This window comes from Pantherophis guttatus, chromosome 2 (genome assembly GCF_059756535.1).
Source record: "Pantherophis guttatus breed Tessera chromosome 2, ASM5975653v1, whole genome shotgun sequence".
Classification (NCBI taxonomy): domain Eukaryota; kingdom Metazoa; phylum Chordata; class Lepidosauria; order Squamata; family Colubridae; genus Pantherophis; species Pantherophis guttatus.
In genome coordinates, this window is record NC_142064.1 from 207,341,363 (window position 1) to 207,364,808 (window position 23,446).

Below are 23,446 nucleotides of genomic sequence, written 5' to 3' on the forward strand. Positions count from 1 at the left end.
TGTACCAAATGACAGTAACATGCAGTAATAATAAGAAATATAATTTTGCTCAAACATGACAGTTCAAGGCAGTCTTTAGAAATATGATTCAATAAAAATGTTTACTAACCTGAAGATCCTGCCTGTTCAAATGTGTTTCTTTGGTCATCTTCATCACAGCACTTCTCATGATGTTGCCTCATTCAGGTCACCAGGCCTTGCATTTCTTTGTTGCAGTGTTTGCAGTTTGCACGCATGCCTGCCTTACCGATAGGTAAAGGAACTTCATTAAAATATTGCCAAACTGGGTCTCTTTTATGGCCTGCTGCCATTATAGGTTTTTTCCTCCAAGGAAAGAATGTGATAAATCTCAGGTCATACACACAAAAAGATCCAAAGACTTGTTTGTCTGTGGCTGTGCAGTATTGTGCTCAGAAAGTTTCACTTTCATTTTGTACTGCTTGTCTGCTTGCCCCTTCCTCCTCACACTTAGTTTCACTTACTTCTTGTGCAGATCTATTCCACTCCAAACAATCAGAAAAATATTGTTTCTATTCTATTCACTGAACTTCTTGAAACTTAGCACTGAAGGGGTTGGCTCTGTATTCATAGGTTTGTAGAACAATAGGATTAAGGTCTTTTTCTCAACTCTGTTTATGTTATAACATTTTTGCTGTGAAGAAGAGGCATGTGATCTCTGTTGAGTCAAATTCAGTTTTGAGAACTGCAAAAGTAAACCAAGCATCTGTGATAATATCTTGTAGGCAGAGAAACTGCCCAATAATCTTACAAAAACCTCTGGAAGAGCATGGCATTGTGAATGGATTAATGGAATTTATTTATCAAAAAAATTAAACATATACAGCCTTATTCTACATAATTAAAAAACTAATCTTTATTTCATGATGGAATAACCTTTTGATGGTAATATATTTTCCTCAAAAAGCATTTTATTTTAAAAAATCCGATTTAAATAAAAAAAAAATCCGATTTAAATCAAAGAGGTGGTAAAAAAATGCTTTGAAAAGTCTCTGACAATCCCAGCTGAGTTGCCTGATCGGCAGAGAGGCATTTTTTAAAAAGCCTCTCTGACGATCCCAGCTGAGTTGCCTGATTGGCAGAGAGGCATTTTTTAAAAAGCCTCTCTGACGATCCCAGCTGAGTTGCCTGATTGGCAGAGGCTTTTCAAAGCATTAGAAAAAATGCTTTGAAAAGTTAAAAAAAAAATGGCCACGCCCACTCAGTCACATTAAATCCCCCCCCACCAAGCCACGCCCACAGAACCGGTAGTAACAAATTTTACATTTCACCCCTGGTATGCCCCTTGACATTAATATATTGCAGTGAATATGAACGCTTGGCAACTTAGAGATTAGTCTAATTTCTAGTAATTATTTTTGACATTTAATGAAATATGTACATGAATGTGATTATTATCAAAATGTTTACTTAAAAATAAAAAACAAAGCATAACTTCTGAAATCTGCTTCAAAAATCTCTGGAAACAGTTTTGGAAATTAGGAAAGAGAATCAAGAAAAAATCTGTTTGCTTAGGTTAGTGGTAGAAGTAGAAAGCTACTATATTAAAATAAAACATAAAGATGTTAATTTTAACTAGCATGTTCTTTTCTAAAGCTGCTGTTAAACTGCTGGAATAAGTAAATGTTTCTGATTTAAAACTAGTAAATGATTTTCAAAATATAAAAGATGTATTTTACTTTGGGACTTCTCACTATGGTGAGAAATTGATGAATGATTAATGGAATTGATGGCTTCTTAAAATGTGAGATCCATGAGCAATACAGCATTGATTACACAGCTAGTTCTTTTAAACAAAGAAAAACTTGGTGCTGGTGACTGCCATCTGGTAAGTAGTAACTATGATTGTTAATACAAACTAACTTAAAATAAGTTAATATACAATATGGCTATATTATCCCTAATATTTTTTGTGTTTCAGGTGATCGACTATTTCAAGGTTGGAAACCACCTCCCATATAAGAAAACAGGAGGGTCAAGAAGCTGAGAAACTAAATTGGCACATCACAGTTCATATTTGTATAAAACGAACATGGAAACAGATTACATGAAGATAATATGATAAATAGCAACATTAATCTTGGTAGATTAAGGATGTATTATATGCCTTGACCTTATTTCAATAAAAATCTATTTACAAAGAGGTGCTCCTACTTTTTTATTGAGTTGGAATAGCTGGATAATAAAGTTGGCTTGTAGTGGTTAAAGGGATGTACCATATAAGGGGACAACACAAGATATATTTGACTTATTTTTCAAATGTAATTATTTTTTAAAAACAGTATTCTTGCTCACATATTATGAAGATGGAATTTACAGCTTTAACTGAGAAATGTTGATCAGAAAGAAATTACTTCTGCTAGGTTTCATTATAGCTCTTATTAAGAGCTGTGGTGTTGCAGTGGTTAGAATGCAGTATTGCAGGCTAACTTTGCATTCCACTGCCAGGAATTCATTTCTGACCGGCTCAAGGTTCACTCAGCCTTCCATCCTTCCAAGGTCAGTAAAATGAGGACTGTTGGGGAAAATATGCTAACTATAAACCATAGAGAGAGTTATAGAGCACTATGAAGCACTATATAAGTCTAAGTGCTATTGCTAAGTGCTATTACGGTATATAGTAGAAAGTGTGTAAAGATATCAATTGTGGAAATTTATTTCTTAAAAGACTCAATTTACTCTATTTTGTGAAAAGAAAAAATCTCTAATTGTTGTATTTTATTGAGGCTGTATTGGCATATTTTATTTGATTTGTGGTGGCTTATGCTCTGGGTAAGAAATTCAGAAATACTTATTTTAAGGCAGTGAGAACCACACAGAGAGTGGTGTGCCTAGCCCTCATTCAAACAATAAACAATAAAAACATGGAAATTAAAATTAGTTATATTTAAGTAATTATGTAACAATCCCTTCTCTTGCATTTGAAATTAAAAGTTGAGCAACTTTTGGAGTGATTCTGGGGATCACACTTACTACTTTGGGGAGATACATGCTTCCTGGTAGCCTCGAGATATGAACTCTTGCTTCGGGAGAGTTTCCTCTGTTTGTTTCTTTTCTGTTATATACAACATTAGCCTTCAACAAGCACACTAGATTAAATTATTGTGGATAGCCATTAAATGTTTTCTGTGAAAGAAAGCTAATAATCATTCTAAAATGGGGGCAATGAGACAAAAAGGTCAGCCATAAAAAATTTCTAAATTAATGAAGAAATCTGAAAAGTACTGAATTTGAATAATGGACTCCATACAGAAGAAGAATTCATTAGATGATCTTAGTGGGTACATAAAATCTAATTACCGTACTTAGTCACATGAGCCTGGGACTAAGATCGAAACAGCCAATTAAGCACTGCCCAAAGACTTGAAAGCAAACGGTTACTCTCAGATATAGTGGGAGAAATGACTGCACAAGTTGAAATGGGCAGTGTATTAATTCCTTTGGCTGATATATGAAGTCAAAGATAGGCTTGAATTTGGCTCTGTATTTTTTTAATCTTATCTATTTGGGTGGAAGGAAGTTACAACAACTTATAAATTATGAAAAATTAATAAAATTGACAAGGATGGCTAACTGGTAGCTGTCAAGATGTTGGACTACAACTTCATTTTTGATATTGGCCATGGTGGCTGAAGCTGATGTTAGAATTTAACAGTGTATGAATGACTATATTCCTGTACTCTGGTTTAATAAAATAATCATAAATAAATTTAATGCATTTAAGCCTTAGAATAATTTCTTAGTAGTTCTTGTGGAATAATAGGAAGGTAAGTTTGAACATTAAGCACCTTATACAAAATTTGAACTTGAAAACTATCTAAAATAACATTTCTGGGAGGCTCAGTTTTAGTTTCCTGACAGTTTTCTTTTTACACACACAGGCACGCGCACACACACCCCACCAATCCTTAGTTAATTTTAAGCATACTTGCTAGAAAGTTAATTTGACAGTTGATCAAAACTTTATTCTTAAATATATTTAACTTTGCACTGATTTTTTTCAGGAGCTGTGAGTACAGTATTTGATATGGCATTCCCATTTCATTTTTATTTATTAATTTCTTTTTAGAAATGCCTATGCTTGATCTATCTATATATATGTCTACGTGCACAAATACTAGATGACTGGAAGCAGAGCCCCAATTGGGAAATTAGCTTTGGTTGATAATCAGATTGCCTAAATTCTCATTACTTCCAGTGACATTTCTTGGAAAAAATGTAAACAGAAATGCCTACTGATTTTTTTGTCCCAAATGAACAATTATTGAAACATGAATGGCTAATATAGAACAGTCTTCTTAGTTCCAAGAACCACTATTTAAAAATCAGTATTTTTTCTCTGCATGAGTGTATGGGAGATGGATTGATGATACAGGAACAGAGTTGGAAGGGACCTTGGAGGTCATTACTAAGTTGTTTTTGGCCTGGTTTCTTAGCCTTGGGGAGAGACTCAGGAATTTGAAAAGTGAAAGCTTAATATACCCTGTTTTCCCCAAAATAAGACATCCCCTGATAATAACCCCAATCGGGCTTTTGAGCACATGGCAATAAGGCCAAGCGCTTATTTCAGGGTTCAAAAAAATATAAAGCGCTCCATGGCATAGGGCCTAGCTATCTTCGAGACCGCCTGCTGCCACCGACGACCTCCCATCGACCCGTGCGCTCCCACAGAGAGGGCCTCCTCGGGGTGCCATCAGCCAAACAGTGCAGGCTGGTGACCCCCAGGGGGAGGGCCTTCTCTGTGGGGGCACCTACCCTCTGGAATCAATTGCCCCCAGAGATAAGGAGAATCCAAGACCTCAGTGCCTTCCGCCGTGCCCTTAAAACCTTCCTTTTCCAGCAAGCCGGGCTGGCCTAATTTTTTAAGTGTTTTTAATTGTTTTGTTTATCATTTTTAATTAATGGGGCCAAATTTATATATATTTTTAATTGTATTTTAATATTTGTACTTGATGTTTTTACTTGGCTGTTCACCGCCCTGAGTCCTCAGGGAGGAGGGCGGTATACAAATTCAAAATAAAATAAAATAAAATAAAAAATAAGACAGGGTCTTATTTTCGGGAAACATGGTATTTATTTGGACCTGTAAGGAGAAGAGTTCCTACCTTAAATAAACATAGTATGCATTATTTTACAGATGAAATTATATTCTAGACATAATGTTTAATGCTATCATTTCAGCCACTGTCTAGCAAGAGATATTATAGGGGGACATGATCATAGTAGTTCCTAAATGAATAGAAATATTGGTGGAATATTCAAATTCTTTTAATGGGATTTATTTGTATATATTAAGCAATAACTAGGGTTCAAAAACTATACCCACATTTTTTTTAAAAAAGTGTGATGGGCAAGTTATTCCCTAGCTTGAATATTTTCATCCCTTACTACTTGCTTCCTATATATCTGCCAAAGTTCCTGCTTTAATAATCCTCCTTGGATTTATACTGGAAAAGGGAAGGATTATGCCAATACATTGAAATATATTTATTAGCATCTCTGTATACATCTGAAGGGAGTAAAAGTAATTTTGCTTGTTTGTAGCTATTATATTCTCTTTATAGTGTCCATGGATATTTTCACATCTATTTCACTCTTGGAATTTTGGACTAAAAATTATTTTGTTATATTATTCCTGGTTGTTTTTTCATTGGTTGAGTATTAACCAAGTTCAAATCTCCTTAGCTTTTTGAAATCAGCTAAGATTGGATAGGTCCTACTGTTTACCTTTTCATCTAAAATGAGATTTCTAGAAAATCAGATTCATATCTCTGCCAGATAATGAAAGGCCTATCTTTTTAGATGGATATATTCAACAAAATTTCCATTGAGGTATTATATATCTGATTTTTCACTCTGGTGATAGTCCAGAGTTCTAGGAAATTTTGTTTCACAGGAAATCATGATTTCCTTACAGTACTTTTACTTTCTCTCTTTTTCTTTTATGGATTATATTGGCTAATTTTAATTTTGTTAACCTAGTTCATATAGCCTTGGAAATCTTGTGTTATTGACCTTGAATTTTTTCCCCTTTTGTATAAGCTTAATAAAGAAAAATTGGAAATTGGAAAATAAATAATTTATTTTTGCTCTTATTAGAATATTTTATTACAGATCTGAGTTAACATAATGATAATGTCATTGAAGTGCACATTTTAGACTAAATAGGGAAGCCAAACATCAGATACTGACATAACTTCACACATCAAAGTTTGTGTGAAAATACTTACAAAAAACAGCTTAATATCTTAACAATAATAGCAAATGAATTTAAAATAAGGAATACTAATATACCAGCCCCGTGTCATAAAACACATTGCCTACTATGCAAACGTTTATTACAATGTTATTTCAATGAAATCAAATCTAGATAGATAATACATTAATGATTTAAGATGAGAATATGAAATAATCCTTGTTATTAATTTTAGCTTAATCTGAAAAGATATAAAATTTAACCTGATTTCCAGTTTCCTAGCAGTTTTTGTCTGATATGTTAGTAACATTTTCATATATTTTTATTCGAAAAGGCAGTTTATTGTTTGACACCCCCCCCCCCTTTTTTTTTTTTTTACTTTTACAGAGATAGGGCCTGATGTTTTGCTCTACAGTTTTGTAGCAATCCAAGGCATATGTGCTTAGAATGCAAGAGTCCTTTCTTTGGTATTGTCATTGATTACCAGTATTTCAGATATTTGTCAGCTAGATGACACTATTCCTAGTAAGTCTATCTTTTATTTTTTCTGTTTTACTTAAAAAAAAACTAATAATTTTCTCTCTCTTATTTCAACAGGGACATCTTATGATTGGTGGTAAACAGGTCACACTTGAATATAGTCCATACCCTGAATTTTGGTATTGCAAGCGTGTAAGTATGTAGAAGTACAACTTTATGGAAAGTTACTTAATAGAGAGTTTGAAAGAAATGAAATAGCTTGATGAAAATATCCTTAACTGACTGGTTGATTCTTCAAGTGGAATCTCATAGCACTAAGGCACACTAGTTGCCTTTGTGGATAAAATGAGTCATAGTCAACTCTTTCCTATCTGAAACCATTGGTGACATGGATTTGTTTGTTCCCTGCAACTTGCTGCTATATTTTGCCCTCTATATTTCCATACATGGATGATCCATTGTATATATGGAAACCTGTTTGTCTATTGTATATTAATTAGCTTAATTTTGTTTTGTTTCATTTATGGGGTTTATCCCAATCTCAATCTAGATGGAGTCTTGGCTATGTAACATTAGATACATCTCACTGAATTTTATTCAGTAAAAGATTTGAATGTAGATTCCTCCCAACCAGTACCTTGGAGTCACATGTGTCCCATTGGTAGAAGAAAGGTATGTTCATAAACGAGCTACCTAAATAAAGAATTCTTCTGAATCACAGGTTGCATTTCAGAGGTATTTATGCGAAGTGAAAATCTGTGTCTGTGTCCTCATCCTTCCTTTTCCGTTGTTTAGGAACATTGATTTAAAGTCATAGCATGCTCCTTTTACTTCATTACCTTGCAGATGTAGATGGGTGACTCACACACATTGTGTTATAACATGTAGCTTGAGTCTTGGTAAAACACTAAGCTTCTTTAACTTACCACTTTTGTTTTTATAAGTTGAGTTGCATAAAGGGACAAAAGACAAAGGTTATAAGATTTTTTTTCTTTGCAGTGTAAAGCACGCACGGTAGGGTTTCGTTCAGAAGGGTATCGTTCATCTTGTTACTTCTGTAAACTACCAAGAGATGGTGAGCCTACTTTTGTTACTGTTTTAACTTTGGTTTAGTACCAAAATAAATGTGTTAATTTGCAATGAATAAAGATCTTTGGTGTATACACCAATATATTATTATTAGTATTAGATCAAAACAATAGATTCTGTTTTTAATGCAAGTTGTTAATTTTAAATGATATAAACATTCAAGAAATAAAAAAGAGAATGAATCTTTTCTTATAGCAGAACTACAGCATATGAAAGTGAGTATCTCTCTCACTAGTTCTTGAGATTGGGTTTAGAGCTCCGAGTCCACTTTATCTTCTCTTCTCCAAATCTGCTCTGTTACTTTAAATAACCAGTAGCTCCACCAGCCAGTCATGTGGCCAGGATCATAGTCTAAATAGATCTTTGTTAATTTGTTTAGTAACTTATTTAACTTACTTAGTAGAATTAAGAGGTTTCATAGAGAGCCAATTTGGTATAATGGTTAAGACATCAGGTAGAGACAGACTTCATAGCCAAAAAACACATAAACAGCAAGTTGCTGTTCATGGACACATCAAAAGATTTTTACGACATGTGAGAGCATGTAAGGGAGACAGCGTGGAAATACAACCAATATCCCTTTTGAGAATCTAGTGCCAGTTGCCTGCAGCCTCTACTAGGCTCATTTTTCCTTCTCTCATAGGCTAGATGGCCTGTCACAAGAAGAGCAGAAGTCAATGCCACTAAACTTCCATTCCCTCAATGCTGCTAGACTTCCATTCCCTCACTGCCCTTCCATAGAACTGCAGCACAAGAATCACTCTACTGGTTGTACCAGGCAATATCTCTCCTCTGAGGACCTCATGCATTTTCACATCCCAGGAGAGACCTCCCGTGATAACAGTCAACCATGCCCTTTAGGTTTTGAACCCAATAATGCTGGTTACATACCCTATCATAGAGGAAAAAAGCAGGAAATGCACCAAACGTGGATTCTCCTTTACAGCTGGACAGCCCATGTTGGAAGAATGAGGAGAAAGAATTGAGAAAGACATCCATTCTTGGTCCCTCTACTCCAGAGAATTCCTATTTAGACTACCGCTCTAGAAAATAAGGAACAGGAGGACAGTGTCATGCCACCAAATGAGGGGAGAAATATCCAGCTCCTTTCCTCTCTATGACATACAGCTCAGATACTTCCCTTCAGGACTAATAAATGAGAAAGATGGGACAGATGTCCCTAGATGAGGAAGAGAAATGACAACCAGTCCTGAATCCACCAAGCATATCAAGAGAGTCTGCAAGATTCTTGGCCTGAAGAACTGGAGCCATCACTCCTATAGCTCCCACTATACCTGCCAGCAGCATAAGACTATATGTAATCCAGAGCATCTTCGAGAGTGGCAGAGATCTCAGAACAAACCATACTATCCTCAATTCCAGCCAAAAGGGAAAGTTTTCCTATAAAAAACGGGCAATCATTATTGGGCAAAAGGCTAACAAAAAAGCCCATAGCTAAATGTGTAATGTTAAAATTCATGAATTTTAAAGACAATCTGATAGGATTGTATGTCATGCAAATCAGTCAAACATTGACTAGTACTAGAGGCCAATAACTACCTCTTGACCATACAGTGATCAAACAGGTCCCATGATATGATGCCAGAAGTTTACTTTTCCATTGTTCCTAAGAAGAACAAAGGTTGATGCACTATTCTGAAACCCAAGTGGGAAAACTGTCATATTGAAACAGAAAATTATCATTTAATTCTCCTATGAAAGAAACACACCTTAATCACCACTCACGGAAGAAGTTCCTGAGATTCAAATTGCAGGTTGTCCTCTACCAGTACAAGCCCTTTCATTAATTCTGCCGTTGAGTCCCATGAAGGTTAATTGGTGACCATAATCAGCCATGATTTCCTGGAAAATACATGCATGCACTTTCTTCGATGGTTCCTTATTTTACGTCCTCAGTTGAACAGAGGAAAGAAAGAAAGATGTCTGGCCATATTAATTTTTAAGAATCGGGGTTTCTGATTAATGTAGAGAAGAACAGTTCTTAGCTAGTGCACATCTTATAATATTTGGATTCAGTTCTGGAGCTCAAAAAATGACCTGATCTCATCAAACAAAGAAAGGCGATCATCTAACAACTAATTGCATATATTCTTTGAATCAACCATCCATATCTCTTGACCCTTGACAGTCTTCAGAGATAAATGATAACGTGTACAAACTCAGTACCTTGAGCAAGGTTCCATATCAGCAGTGCTAGAGGCAATGAAGTGATTCAATCAAAGAAAATTCCCTCAAGGTAATGGCTTTTGAAATGTTCTCCAAGAAAGGGACATGTTGCTTTCATATCATGTTGAACCGTGCAAGTAATAGAAATAGAAATAGAAGCGCTGTCTGTAGGAAGAAGTTTGGCATTACCCAACCATAATCCATGCACAGACCTTTATGTTCAAGCTGAATCCGATTTATATTATGTGCAGAAAGTAATCCCAAACCAAAACTCACCTAAAAAAGAACATGCAAACTGGATGTCAGGCAAACTGTCAGGATCTCCTCAGTAGAACAGGAGAGTTTAGAGCATCAGATTTGAGAGCTTCCTAGTATATTTTTGTCACTCTCATCTGGGCTGTAGAGCCTCATTTTCCAGATGGATTAAGACATGCATCAAACTAGCTACAAGATAAAGAATAAACCTTCATAGGGAATTTATTTTATTTATTTATAAATTTTATTTGCTGCCCATCTTGTGTCCAATGACTCAGGGCGGCTTACAAAATAGAAACATTGAAAAACATTAAAATTATCGATTGTAAAAAACACAGTGGATAAAAAACATAAAATCATGGACACAAGATGGCACATAAATTTGAGCTCCTTCACTCAAAGCATAGCCATATTGGCACTTTCACATCCAAAAGACTCTCCTGGGAGATATCTGTAAGGTTGCTAAACCGTTCCACATAGGAGTTATTTTCTGTAGCATCCTCCTGCCAAAAGGGCTGTCCTCTCCCAGAAGAGCTCTAAACACTGCCTGAGGAATTAGTGAAAACACTCACTTTCAAGTGTCTTGATTTTGCTGAAAAAAATGGACCTTTATAGTAAATCCATTGGATTGGATTTGTAACAGCTCTTCAGTCTGCATGTCTCTTTGTTGCTTTTCTTTGTGTATTGGTCAAAGAGTATAGTATAGAAACTTTTCAGTGATATTGTAATGTACGGGGAGTACTACCACATGAAAAAAGAAGAAAAGTAGAGACCCATGGAGATAGTGACAATTTTTTCCATATTTCACGGATTAGTACAAGTCTAAAATTGTTGTGTTCTTAGCTGGAACGTTTATAATGCATAACCATCCAAATAAGGTATTTAAATATTCTTGTATAATGCTGTAAGGAAAATAGTGTTAACATAGTGTTTTTGTTGAAATGACTTCATTAAATTTGTTTTCCTAGTAACAGAAGAAAAACTTGAAAAGGGGGAGGAAGAGTCCGTACCTGAAGAACCAAGCCCAAAGGGGGAATCTGTCGAAGACCCTGCTCCACCTCAAGAACTGCCGCCTCAAAAGCCAGATTCTGAGCTGCCATGCCCACCTCAAGAATTTGAACCCAAAAAGAAGGATAAAAACAGAGAAGAGTGGCTCACACAAGAAAAGAAGAGGGACCTTGAAATGTACCCACCCCGGAAAGAAAATCAAGACCGTGGTTCAAGGAGAGATACTGTGGAAAATAAGCGTCAGGAGGATGAGAGTAAAAGTAAGTTGATCGTATTTATGGACTTACTGTCTAATTTATTTCTATAATGATGATTTAAATTTGAACAGAAGTACATATATGATTCTTTTTTTCTCCTTGCTACACTTTTCACAGCAATTATGTTAAAACGCATTCCTCGCTTCACTCCACCGGAAGTGATTGTAGGACTTCTAGCACCATATGTCCGTCTCTCTACTTCAAGTGTGCGGGTAATGAAGAACAAAGCTGGTCGGATGGGCTACACCTATGGTTTCATTGAACTTGATTCTCATGCTGTACGTTGACATTCTCATTGCTACATTAACATTAACGAAACACTAAGCTGTTATTTCCTTCTGAGAGTCTATCTTCAATACAGTGTCCTGTGTAATTATGAGTTTACATTTTTAAAATTTCCTCACACTGCTGTATCCAAAACTATCAAACAGAAGCTACATTTGTACTTAACAATTAACCATGGTTTAGCATTGTAAGATTAAGCCTGTGCAAGCTTCAGGCTTGTACTTTCTTCTTTCCCGCTCCTGAATCACAGTATTACACTCAAACTATTAATTGTAGTTTATTAAAATAAGCCTGCTTCCTGAATTGCATAAATGTAATAGTAATTTCCTGAAAAGAAATTTAATTTAATTTAATTTCCAATTTATATACCGCCCTTCTCCCTGAGGACTCAGGGCGGTGTACAGCCAAGATAAAAAACATAGGATACAAATATTAAAACATTTAAAAATATATATAAATTTTGGCCCAAAAGTTAAGAATCACAGACTAATTAAAAGAATTTAAAAATTTTAAAATTTTAAAAATTTCTTCTTAGGCCAACCCGGCTTGTTGAAAAAGATGGGTTTTCAGGGAACGACGGAAGGCATTGAGGTCCTGGATTCTTCTTATCTCCGGGGGCAACTGATTCCAGAGGGTAGGAGCCCCCACAGAGAAGGCCCTCCCCCTGGGGGCCACCAGCCTACATTGTTTGGCTGATGGCACCCTGAGGAGGCCCTCTCTGTGGGAGCGCACGGGTCGGTGGGAGGTCGTCGGTAGCAGCAGGCGGTCTCGGAGATAGCTAGGCCCTATGCCATGGAGCGCTTTAAAGGTGATAACCAACACCTTGAAGCGCACCCGGAAGACCACCGGGAGCCAGTGCAGCTCGCGCAGGAGCGGTGTTACATGGGAGCGCCATGTTGCTCCCATCACTACCCGCGCTGCTGCATTCTGGACCAGCTGGAGCCTCCGGGTGCTCTTCAAGGGGAGCCCCATGTAGAGAGCGTTGCAGTAGTCAAGGCGAGAGGTGAATTCAAATTCCTTCTTGTGTCTAGCCCCATTCAGAATGCATTGCAGTAATCTAGCCAACAGATGACTAGGAGATGACTGAACGTATGCAGGGCCTCATGATCCAGTTAAGGGCACAACTGGTACACAACAGAAAGTTGTGCAAAGTCCTTCCTAGCCATAACTGCCACTTGGTCTTTGAGCATGAGTCGCAAGTTCAGGAGAACCCCCAGGTTGTGCACCAGGTTTGCCTGGGATAGTGCAACCCCATCCAGAATTAAAGACGATAAACAACTGGATTATGGGGTCCCCCGCACCCACAGCCACTCTGTCATGCCAGGGTTCAGCTGAAACCTATTGTCCCCATCCAGATCCCTACTTTTTGCTTATTCCTGGATTCTTTTCATTATAGGAGGCACGCCGGTTAGTGAAAGTTTTACAAGACCTAGATCCACCAATCAGCATTGAGGGCCGTGCTGTGGATGTAAACCTAGCTACAGGAAAGAGGAGGTAATAGGGATGTCACTACAACATTCATTGATATGATTTCATTTTGTGAATTTTGTCATTTTGATAGATACTTGAATATGCAAACAAAGAAAGCTTAGGCAATCAAGTTTTCATAAATTAGCATACTTTATGATTTTGCGGAACTGAATGTCCTTATCAAGTGGTGTTACCTTTATAATATCTCTCTAAAGAAATTATTTGTTATGAGCATACATCACATTTAAGCTATTTTGAGAGAAAATTTAAGAGTAGCTTGAATGAAAAATTAGATATAACTCTAATAGCAATATTATTTCGTTCACAGACGTTTCATGTCAAAATATCCTCTGTAGCAAATTCAAAAAGTTGATCTCAACTTTCTGGGTAATTTTTAATACTGACAATGATTTCTGGCATTAGATGATGTAACAACATTAATTTAAATTAAAATGGTAAAATCAAGACATATTGGATTAATTATTGAGTTAATGTCTGTATGGAAGATTTGTAAGGTCAGGATTTTAAATTTTGTGCATGAGCTGTAATTCAAAAACAATGCTTCACTATACAGTATTTTCATTCACCTTATTAATAGTTCAGCAGGTCCAATGAGAGAGTTTTTGTGAAGAATACTTAGCTAACTGCATGTAGTATTTTTGGAACACTTAAACTGATTTGATGACTGTCTTCTTTCTGTTGCTAGAAATGAATATGGAGACCAAGGTGATATTTCTCGTTTTAACCAGGTACTGCTTGTAATCTATGACAGCACTCGAAGAAAATTGGTTGCTGCCATCCAGCATTTCAAATGTTTAGTTTCCTAAACTTAAGTATATTTTTATATTTAATTTATGACAGTGAGTGTAACCAGAAAAAATGTGCAAGATCTATTAACTTCACAGTTGATTCCCCCTCAAACTCAGAATAATTAAAATGTTACATACACACCCTCCGGCCAACATGTGTATGTGTTTAAATTATAAAAATAAAAGTGTATAGGTAGAAATAATCTTTTCTAAAATTTAAGAAAAATGGCTATATCCTAAGTTCTAAGAAGATTCCAAGGTTAACCGTGATAAATCTAGGATACCATTACCATGATATGCCATTACAATAAAGTATGATGATCTATGATTTCAAGTTTCCATTCTTCTTGCTGTCTTTATAAAGGAGCAGGAATTCCTTGCTTTTTTCAAATATGGGAAAACTAGATCTTTATAAGAATGACAATCGGGCATTCTGTGAATGAGCACATTGATTTCAACAGATGTATTTTTTTGCATCTGATAAATATCAGATAATATTTTATTCGGTCTTATCACTTGGTATGTGCAAATTTGTGTTTCTTATTTTAAAATTCTATTTGTATTTCAGGGCAAACGAAGCATGAATGACAGAAGGGGCACTGACACACAGAAACGAAAATCAGAGTGTAGGTTGTTTTTTAATCTTATTGTACTATAAAATATTTTTCTTATTTATTTCTTAACCAATTTTATGTAGCTGCTCAACTCACCAAAGTGACTTCGGGCAGCACAAAGCAATAAATAAAATATAAAGTATAAAAATAGCAAATCCAAATATAAAAACCATAGTAATAAATATCCTAAAAACCCAAAATGCAACCATAAATGAGAATAGAATAGAAATGGACTTCAATTTTCTTTGGGACCTTCTATCGTATTAACCAGAATATATAAGATTATATCTGTTTTATTTAAAGGATTATCTATTTACCTGTCTGTTTATTTATAAACTGCTACAATCCCCAGATTGGCAGGTATAAGTTGTAACAATTGCCCTGATATGTTTTACATCTTTCAGCTTCTTCTGATATGTCTACATTCATTTATGATCCAGATACTGGAAATTATTTTGATCCCATAAGTGGAGTGTACTATGATTCCAATACTCAGGTGAGATTGTATGCATAAATGAGTTCCTTTTCTCTTTTCATTATTATGAAATGTTCTTTTTTTTAAAAAAATCCTTTTTTCCCCTTATCTAGAGAGAAATACCAATGGGTCGAGAAGCATCACCACCACCATCTAGTATGAGGCATTATAAAAGCCAAGAAAGGACCAGTGAAAGAGATGAGCCATCTAGTAGAGATAATAGAGAGAGAAGAGAAAGACATAAAAATAAATCAGCCAAGGTAGTTATTGGTCATGAAAACATTGTTATGAATTTATGTAACCTACATATTTAAAGTATAAAATGCTGAAAGTGAAAAAGGGTTGGAATTCTGTTCAACCAATATGGATGAATAACAGGCTTGCCCAGCTTGTCTTTTTTCTTGCAAATAAAATAGTCAAGTACAAAAAATTTTGTTCTTATACTTGTCCTAGTAAGTAGGAACAATGGAGAGAAAGAGAAAATGTAAGCAATGGAATTGTAAACAATTTTTAAATTGTCGCTTAATGTTTCAGAATGAGCATCAAGAGGACAAATTTTCTGCAGAAGATGTCTTTAAAAAGCCACTACCTCCAATATTGAAAAAAGAAGAAAGTACTCCTCCAGTAAGAAGAATGTATTATTTAATTATTGCAATAATTTATTTTAAAATGTAATTTTATCTAAATTTGTAAAAGTATGCTCCTGACAATACTCTTTTAAGTATATGTTCCATATTCCATCATGCTTTTGGATTGAGCTAAGAGTCTCAGGAGAGCTGGCTTTAATATGTTCTGGGTGTAGGGAAGGGGCACAGTTGTACACTTTATAGCTATTTTACAGGCTGTTTTATGGCAGAGCACACCTGAAGCAAAATCTTTTAGAAAGCAAGAAAGATCTTTGAATTCTTCAAGAGGTTTCTCTCTAAAGCTATAAGCCCTTTAAAAAGTAGACTTTTTGTAGTTTGCCTGAATTTTCCATCTTTTTGTTTGTAATAATAGAATGGTCAGAAGGTATAGATGTGGTGAAAGACCCATCTATTTTATTTAGTGATATGGGGAACCTTTGCGTTATTGTTTCTTGTGGATGGACTCTCACTTAGTGTTCATTCCTGAGGTACTAAATGTAAAGCATGGGTCATCTCTCATCTCAGACAGACCTCTAATAGAATTTAAGAAAAATGAGCAAGGAAGAATGCTGACTTAATTTAATATGGTTGTCCTTTTAGGCCTAGTTTTTTGTATTGGTTGTTGAATTTCGGTTTTGCTCTTAGTCCATGACCTATGGCAGATTCAATATATTTAAGGCATAGAGACACTGGAGATAGTACACAAGTTACTGAATCTAGCCTGTGGCTATTATACCTGGCCTGTAAAAATTCAAATCACTAGATACAGTTTTGTATATTTTGTATGTTGTTTTCAGATAATCATCTGTGTTTTGCAGCTCATATACAGTAACCTTCATTTAAAAGCTTAGTCTCTTAGTAAAAGAAGAGCTTCATTTATCCATTCAGTTTATATAGTTTAACAATGTATCTGCATGTTACTGAAGAAGGGAGCTGCCTTTTATTTTTGTAATCTATTCAGTATTATACAGTACTTTAGGCAACTTGATGTTGACAGATTAAGGTGAAATAAAATAAAAAAATTATTAAAATATGTTCCTTTTAAATAATTCATAAATAAGGGAAAACCATGTTTTTCTATCAAAAGCTATTTACATAGGGAAACATTAGCATAGTTTTCACCCAAATCAATGAAATTTCAGCATGAATAGTGTTCAGCTTTGAGAGAGATACAGGTAAATTTGAGAACAAAGGTAAAGTGATACATTTTGAAGTCTAATGAATAGGAAGGATCTGGGTTCAAATTTTAGTAGTATGTTAACATGGCTCCCACTCTGTAATTGAAGAGTGCTAGTATATTAAGATGTAAATGATAATTAATGGTAATATTGCAAATTTATTTATAACTATTATTGCATTGCTTTATTTAAAATCTAATTTTTATATTTTAAAAATTATTCCATTTGTTTTGGCATGACTGCATAATCACTTCAGATTTCAAGTCATTACATTATGACTATATCCCCTCTATTACAGATAGTAATGAAATGCCATTGGATTAGTTCATGATAAAGTAGAATTTGAATTTGGATCTGCTTTCTAATGTACAATTTATTTATTACTCTATATAATACATTAATTATATGCTCAGACTGAAGCATATTATCTTTGATGTCATATTAGTCATTTGAGGCATTCAAACACAGTGACTAGATTTTCCTTCAGTTCTGCATGTGAATTCATTCTTTTATCCCTTTTCTACAGCCAAAGGTGGTGAATCCTCTGATAGGGCTTTTGGGAGAATATGGTGGAGACAGCGACAACGAGGAAGAAGAAGATGAAGAGCCACAGCCACAGCCATCACGGCCAGTAGTCCAGCAAGAGGAACGGACTCAAAAGGTTGAAAGCGATGAAGATAAGCTGACGGACTGGAATAAGTTAGCATGTTTACTTTGCCGGAGGCAGTTTCCAAATAAAGAGGTTCTGATTAAACATCAACAACTATCCAACCTTCACAAAGTAAGAAAGGAAGCAATATGTTCTGAGAGCTTCTGCTGTACATTTAGTATAGTTGGCAAGTTAGACAGAAATACAAACAGAAATTAAACAGGTTTTCAGATTAAGTATATCAGTTCTGAATTCTGAACCATACTACCGTGCAAACATTGCAAATACTGAAGGAACCTACCCAAATACCTGCAGTCAAAAATTAATAGATTGGACTGTTTCTTCAAGTTCATTATGGACATGGCTTTGATAACTAAGCAAAAATTGGGGTTGCCATAGGAACATGTAGAATCTTCAGTAAAAGAAAAAGCTGTGTTATTCACAATTGAGTTCTTCACAATTAATTTCTTATTATGTCAACTAAAAAAAATTAAGCAATGTAAACTGCCTCCTGCACACAAGATTTAGAATGACTGGGAAAACCGACTTGCCATAAGAATTGTTTTCTTAGTAATAGAAGTAGATATTACTGTAGTTCAAAGTGGATCATTAAATGGTTACTGGAAACTGGAAAAAAATGAAGTTCCATGTTTCACAAGTGCTTCCTTCAGATGTAGTATGTACACCTTGACTTGGTAAATGTAATCAAATTGCTTCTTACTGTTTTCAGCATTAAGTGACAAAATATTAAAGTATGACAAAGAATTAGATCTTTTTCTAAATCTTGATCTTAACTTTGATTTAAAGAAAACTGTGATTGTTGCTGACACGATACAGATGTATTAAATCTATGGTGATATTTGAAAGGAGAGGGAGCATGTGAGGTTTTAAGAAAGATCAGAGTAGTTTAGATGGAAATATGTGGGGCTCTTTATCAGAGAATCACAAAACAGCTGATTATGACTTCTCCAGCAGAACATTCATATGATTCAATTAATCAAAATTAACAGTTAAATACAAAGAGAGCACACTAAGATCTCTTCTTGAAAGAAAAATGTGGCTGCTTTAATGAGTACCTTGATAAAAGTTTCCTCTTATTGTGCTATGCATTCTGTAGAACTTTGGTAGCCTTTGGTATTACAATTTACTCTGGGGTTTCCATTATTCTCAAATATCTATTGCTAATCCTAATGCTGATATTTTAAGGATTTGCTTTTTCTTACAGCAAAACTTAGAGATTCACTGGAAAATAAAACGATCAGAGAAAGAACTGGCATATTTGGAGAAGCGAGAGCGAGAGGTGACTAAAAGACTTATTTTTGCCTTATATCTGCTGCAATATGGCTTGAGGAAACAGGGTTTTTATAAATGAACAAAACACTAAATCAATGTGTGTCCCATCTGTTGGATGTATTCATGTCCTTAGATGCAGGCAGGAACATCCACTGGGTAAATCCAAAGTAATGCTTTTACTTTTACAGTTCAGTGGTGAGAAAAGTAAGGTCCTGCACTTAGGCAGGAAAAACCAAATGCACAGGTATAGAATAGGTAGTACCTTGCTCAAACAATAGTGAGAGGGAACTTGATAGCCTAGTGGACCATCACTTAAATATGAACCAATAGTGTGCAGCTGCCAAAAAAGCCAATTCAATCCTGGGCTGCATCAACAAGGGGATAGCATCAAGATCATGAGGAGTGATAGTACTGCTCTATACTGCAGTAGTGAGACCACACTTGGAATACTGCTTCCAATTCTGGTCGCCAAGATACAAAAAAAGATGTAGCTGAGATCCTAGAGAGAGTACAGAGTAGAGCAACAAAGATGAAAATGGCTAAACCATATGATGAACAGTTAAGGGAACTAGGCATGTCTAGTCTATTAAAGAGGAGGATTAAGGGTGAATAGAATAGAATAGAATAGAATAGAATAGAATAGAATAGAATAGAATAGAATAGAATAGAATAGAATAGAATAGAATAGAATAACAGAGTTGAAAGGGACCTTGGGGGTCTTCTAGTCCAACCCCCTGCTTACCATTTTAAACAAATGATTATTCAATCTCTTCCTAAAAAAATTCCAGTGTTGGAGCATTCACAACTTCTGGAGGCAAGTTGTTCCACTGATTAATTGTTCTGTTAAGAATTTCTTCTTAGTTCTAGACTGCTTCGTTCCGTGATTAATTTCCATCCATTGCTGCTTGTCCTGCCGTCAGGTGTTTTGGAGAATAGCTTGACTCCCTCTTCTTTGTGGCAACCCCTGAGATATCAGAACAATGCTATCATGTCACTCCTAGTCCTTCTTTTCATTAAAGAATAGCTGTCTTCCAGTATTTGAGGGGTGTTGCAGAGAAGAAGGGGTTGACTCATTTTCCAAAGCACCTGAGAGCAGGACAAGAAGTAATGGATGGAAGCTTGTTAAAAGAGTGATCTGACCTGGAACTAAGGAGAAATTTCCTGACAGTGAGAGCAGTTAATCAGTGGAACAGCTTACCTCCCAAAGTTGTAGTAGCACTATTGCTGGAGGTCTTCAGGAAAAGATTGGACAACCATTTGTCTGGGATGGAATAAGGTCTTCTGCCATGGGCAGGGAATTAGACTAGAAGACCTCCCAAGATTCCTTCCAGCCCTGTGTTTCTATGACTGCAGATTTTTCTTTCTTGGTTTAGCTGGGCATGCATGGGCTTTCAGTTAAGGCTCCCTACTAGGGAGTTGAGGGAACATCAGTAAAAGCATTTTTAGTAATTCTGTTTTCTAATAAAAAGGGAAAATTTAAAGAAAAGGGAAATGACCGAAGAGAGAGATTTGAGGAACGAGAATCTCCAGAGAGAAAACGGCCAAAATACTTCAGAAATTCTGACAGGTATTGACACAGCCTCATGAAATAAGTCCTTGCAGCTGCTTCTATGTCTTTTTAAATGGCATGAGACTGTGATAAAATCAGTATTTGAAATTAATATATTTTACAATTATATAATTTAAGTACTGGGATTGTTTTTGTGATGAATTATAGCCTTGCTTTGGGATTTTAATGATAAAACAGGATATATGTTTTTAAAACAACTAAAGCTCAAAAGTATACTATGATGTTATTTTTAATGTGTTATTTTACTTTAAAAATGAAAATAGAACATTGAAAGAAAATGGCTTGTTAAGTTTTGTATTTACAACTTAGCCTTCTTAGTTACTGAAATTTTTGCAGTGATGCAAAAATTAGCTTGATTCAATATAACTCATGTATTGTAAGTAAGTAAGTAAGTAAGTAAGTAAGTAAGTAAGAAAGAAAGAAAGAAAAAGAAAGAAAGAAAGTGCATACACAGAATTATTTAACATGTTACTTCTTAAGTATTAAGATTCTCTTATATTGGTTATGTAAATTTAAAATATACTGGATTACAGATGCATGTTTTTCAGGCTGAACTTGGCAAATGCCTATGCTGAAAGAAAAATCTAAGTACACTTGACAGCCTGGCTCCTAAGATTCTAGTTAATCTATAAGCATGTATACAAAAAGTACTGTACATTTCTTAAAATGCTCCCTCATGTATTTGTTTGCAGTGAGCATAAACCCACAGACAAAGGAAGAACTGAGAGCAATAACAAAGGAAGCCGAATGATGCAGGCTATGGGCTGGAAGGAAGGCTCAGGGCTAGGGCGCAATGAACAGGGCATGACCTCACCAGTAGAGGTAAATATCCTGTTTTTACAAATGAATGTTTACTGAACAGGCAGCATCTAGATGACCTTACTTATCTCAAGGAATGTTATATCCAGCCAGTATTTGAATTGGAGATTACTATAAAATTTCATGTTGAGAAACCAAGCTTGGAAGTTGGAAAAACATCATAGGAGGAGTAATTGTCAAATTGCTTCTGTATTATTGTCAAGAAGACTGCATGGATAAATCCATGTAGACAACAGTAATCAAGAATGACTTGAAAAATTACTTGATGTCTTTATTTGCAATGTTTGAGAGTCTTCACTGAAAAGCTACAGTATACAGAATATCAGTCTGAATAGCTTAATAATACTACTTGAATATTTTTTTTAAAAAGAGAGAGAGCAAGAAATGCTCCAGAAGAGATACAATTTGTGTGCATGGTCCAAAAATGGGTCAAAAACTATCACATGGTGCTTAAAAAACAACCTGCACCTGAACGTCAGCAAGACCAAAGAGGTGGTGTTGGACTTCCGGAGGAAGAGAGAGGAACCTGCCCCACTTTACATTGAGGGGGGCTATGTAGAGAAAGTTTCCTCCTTTAAATTCCTGGGAGTCCATCTCAGCTCACCTAGAAAAACAACACAATCCAGGTAGCCAGGAAGGCCCAACAGAGACTCCATTTCCTTAGGGTCTTGTGTAAAAACAGGGTGGAACAACAACTGATGACCTCCTTTTACCGGTCCACAATAGAAAGCGTCCTCACTTATTGCATTACGGTATGGCATGCTGTTCTGACAGCTGTGGATAGAAAAACATTACAGAGGGTGGTGAGCATAGCACAAAACATCGTGGGCTGTCCCCTGATACCACTAGATGAGATCGCTAGGGCTTGTTGCCTTAGAAGAGTGAGGAAAATTCTCGGGGACGACTCTCATCTTGGTATCACTTCTTTACCCTCCTACCATCGGGAAGGAGATATAGAAGTATAGCCAGCCGCACAAACAGGCTGAAGAACAGTTTTTATCCGTGGACTGTCAGACTCCTGAATGAGAAATAACATCATAACTATGTAGTATGATGGACTGCAGGGCCGGCGCAATGTGTTATATATTCACACTGGTGCAATAGGACTGGGTATTTTGTTAATATGATTTATTGGGTTAGGATTTTCTGTCTTCACTGTGAGTTGTATTGTGTTGGGGGGTGCACTGAGGGAGCTCAACCAATCTCATTGGACATGTTGTGCACTGACGAAGATTTGAATTAAATCTGTTTCTATCATGATAAAATTATTATTTGAAATATGCATAGTCAGAAAGTGGAAGGAGCAAAAGTTATTTTTCATAATCTGAGCATGAGATACAATCTCACTACCTCATTTCCTGAAAGGATATTGAACTCTATGGATTTGTATGCAACTGGTTCCATAAAACTAGTTAAGGCATGATTATCTCAAGGATATTTTTTTTCTACTTCTTCCCGATCACTGAAGTCAGGAAGCGGGTTTTCTTTTGTTTATGTGAAATCCACCATAATTGCAGCATCCAAGATATTGCCCTACTGGAAGTTGATCTGGTACAGTTTACTATAGCAATTTCCTGTCTAGAAAATATCTCAACTAGCTGACTCTGGGATTGATGGCTCTGGGATCTTTGAGGGTTTGGCCTGTTTGTTTTAATAAGAATACCTACCTCGAGGACTTAATTGAAGGGAAAAAGTGGAGTAGATATATTAAACTCTAGAATGAAATAAGTATAATATAAGTTAAAATTCTCCTCTCTTGCAGATAAGTAACAAGGGAAGTAATACTGAATTTTTTTAGTGCTTAATAATTATAAATAATTAAAAGAGATTGAAATATTATTTAAAAACCTAATTCCTCTCTGGCAATAAAAGCATAATTGTTTCAATGAGATTTACATATTTCTTTTTCAGGCAGAAAATCGGAAAAAGGGAGCTGGCTTAGGAACCCAAGGAAGGCCCAGTAGAAGGCAATCTAATGAAACTTATCGAGATGCAGTGCGGAGAGTCATGTTTGCGCGCTACAAGGAACTTGAATAAATATGGAAAGAAATCACACCAAACATCTTGTATCTTCCAGTCCCTTCTTTGTGTTCTTTTTGTAATTTTTTTCTTTTTTGCTGCTGAAGTGTGTTTTGTTGTTTGTTTTTGAAATAAAACAGAAAAAAACA

The 23,446-nt window shown here is 35.6% G+C and overlaps 1 protein-coding gene across 16 annotated transcripts in view; it reads left to right on the plus strand.

Annotated features, from left to right (window-relative positions):
• The window catches only part of RBM6 (RNA binding motif protein 6), a 70,951-nt gene extending 47,505 nt beyond the window's left edge, over nt 1-23,446 (plus strand). For 8 of the 16 annotated variants that reach the window (XM_087887673.1, XM_034440864.3, XM_034440850.3 and 5 more), the window contains exons 7-21: nt 6,812-6,886; nt 7,694-7,769; nt 11,194-11,493; nt 11,608-11,768; nt 13,172-13,269; nt 13,952-13,994; nt 14,623-14,680; nt 15,073-15,164; nt 15,257-15,403; nt 15,678-15,767; nt 17,474-17,728; nt 18,822-18,896; nt 20,359-20,456; nt 21,152-21,281; nt 23,190-23,446. In XM_087887673.1, the coding sequence (XP_087743799.1) occupies nt 6,812-6,886; nt 7,694-7,769; nt 11,194-11,493; nt 11,608-11,768; nt 13,172-13,269; nt 13,952-13,994; nt 14,623-14,680; nt 15,073-15,164; nt 15,257-15,403; nt 15,678-15,767; nt 17,474-17,728; nt 18,822-18,896; nt 20,359-20,456; nt 21,152-21,281; nt 23,190-23,315 (1,824 nt within the window). In that variant the 3' untranslated portion in view covers nt 23,316-23,446. Of the gene's footprint in view, nt 1-6,811; nt 6,887-7,693; nt 7,770-11,193; nt 11,494-11,607; nt 11,769-13,171; nt 13,270-13,951; nt 13,995-14,622; nt 14,681-15,072; nt 15,165-15,256; nt 15,404-15,677; nt 15,768-17,473; nt 17,729-18,821; nt 18,897-20,358; nt 20,457-21,151; nt 21,283-23,189 lie in introns of those variants that run through there. The other 8 variants (XM_034440873.3, XM_087887678.1, XM_087887679.1 and 5 more) reach the window with 2 other exon arrangements.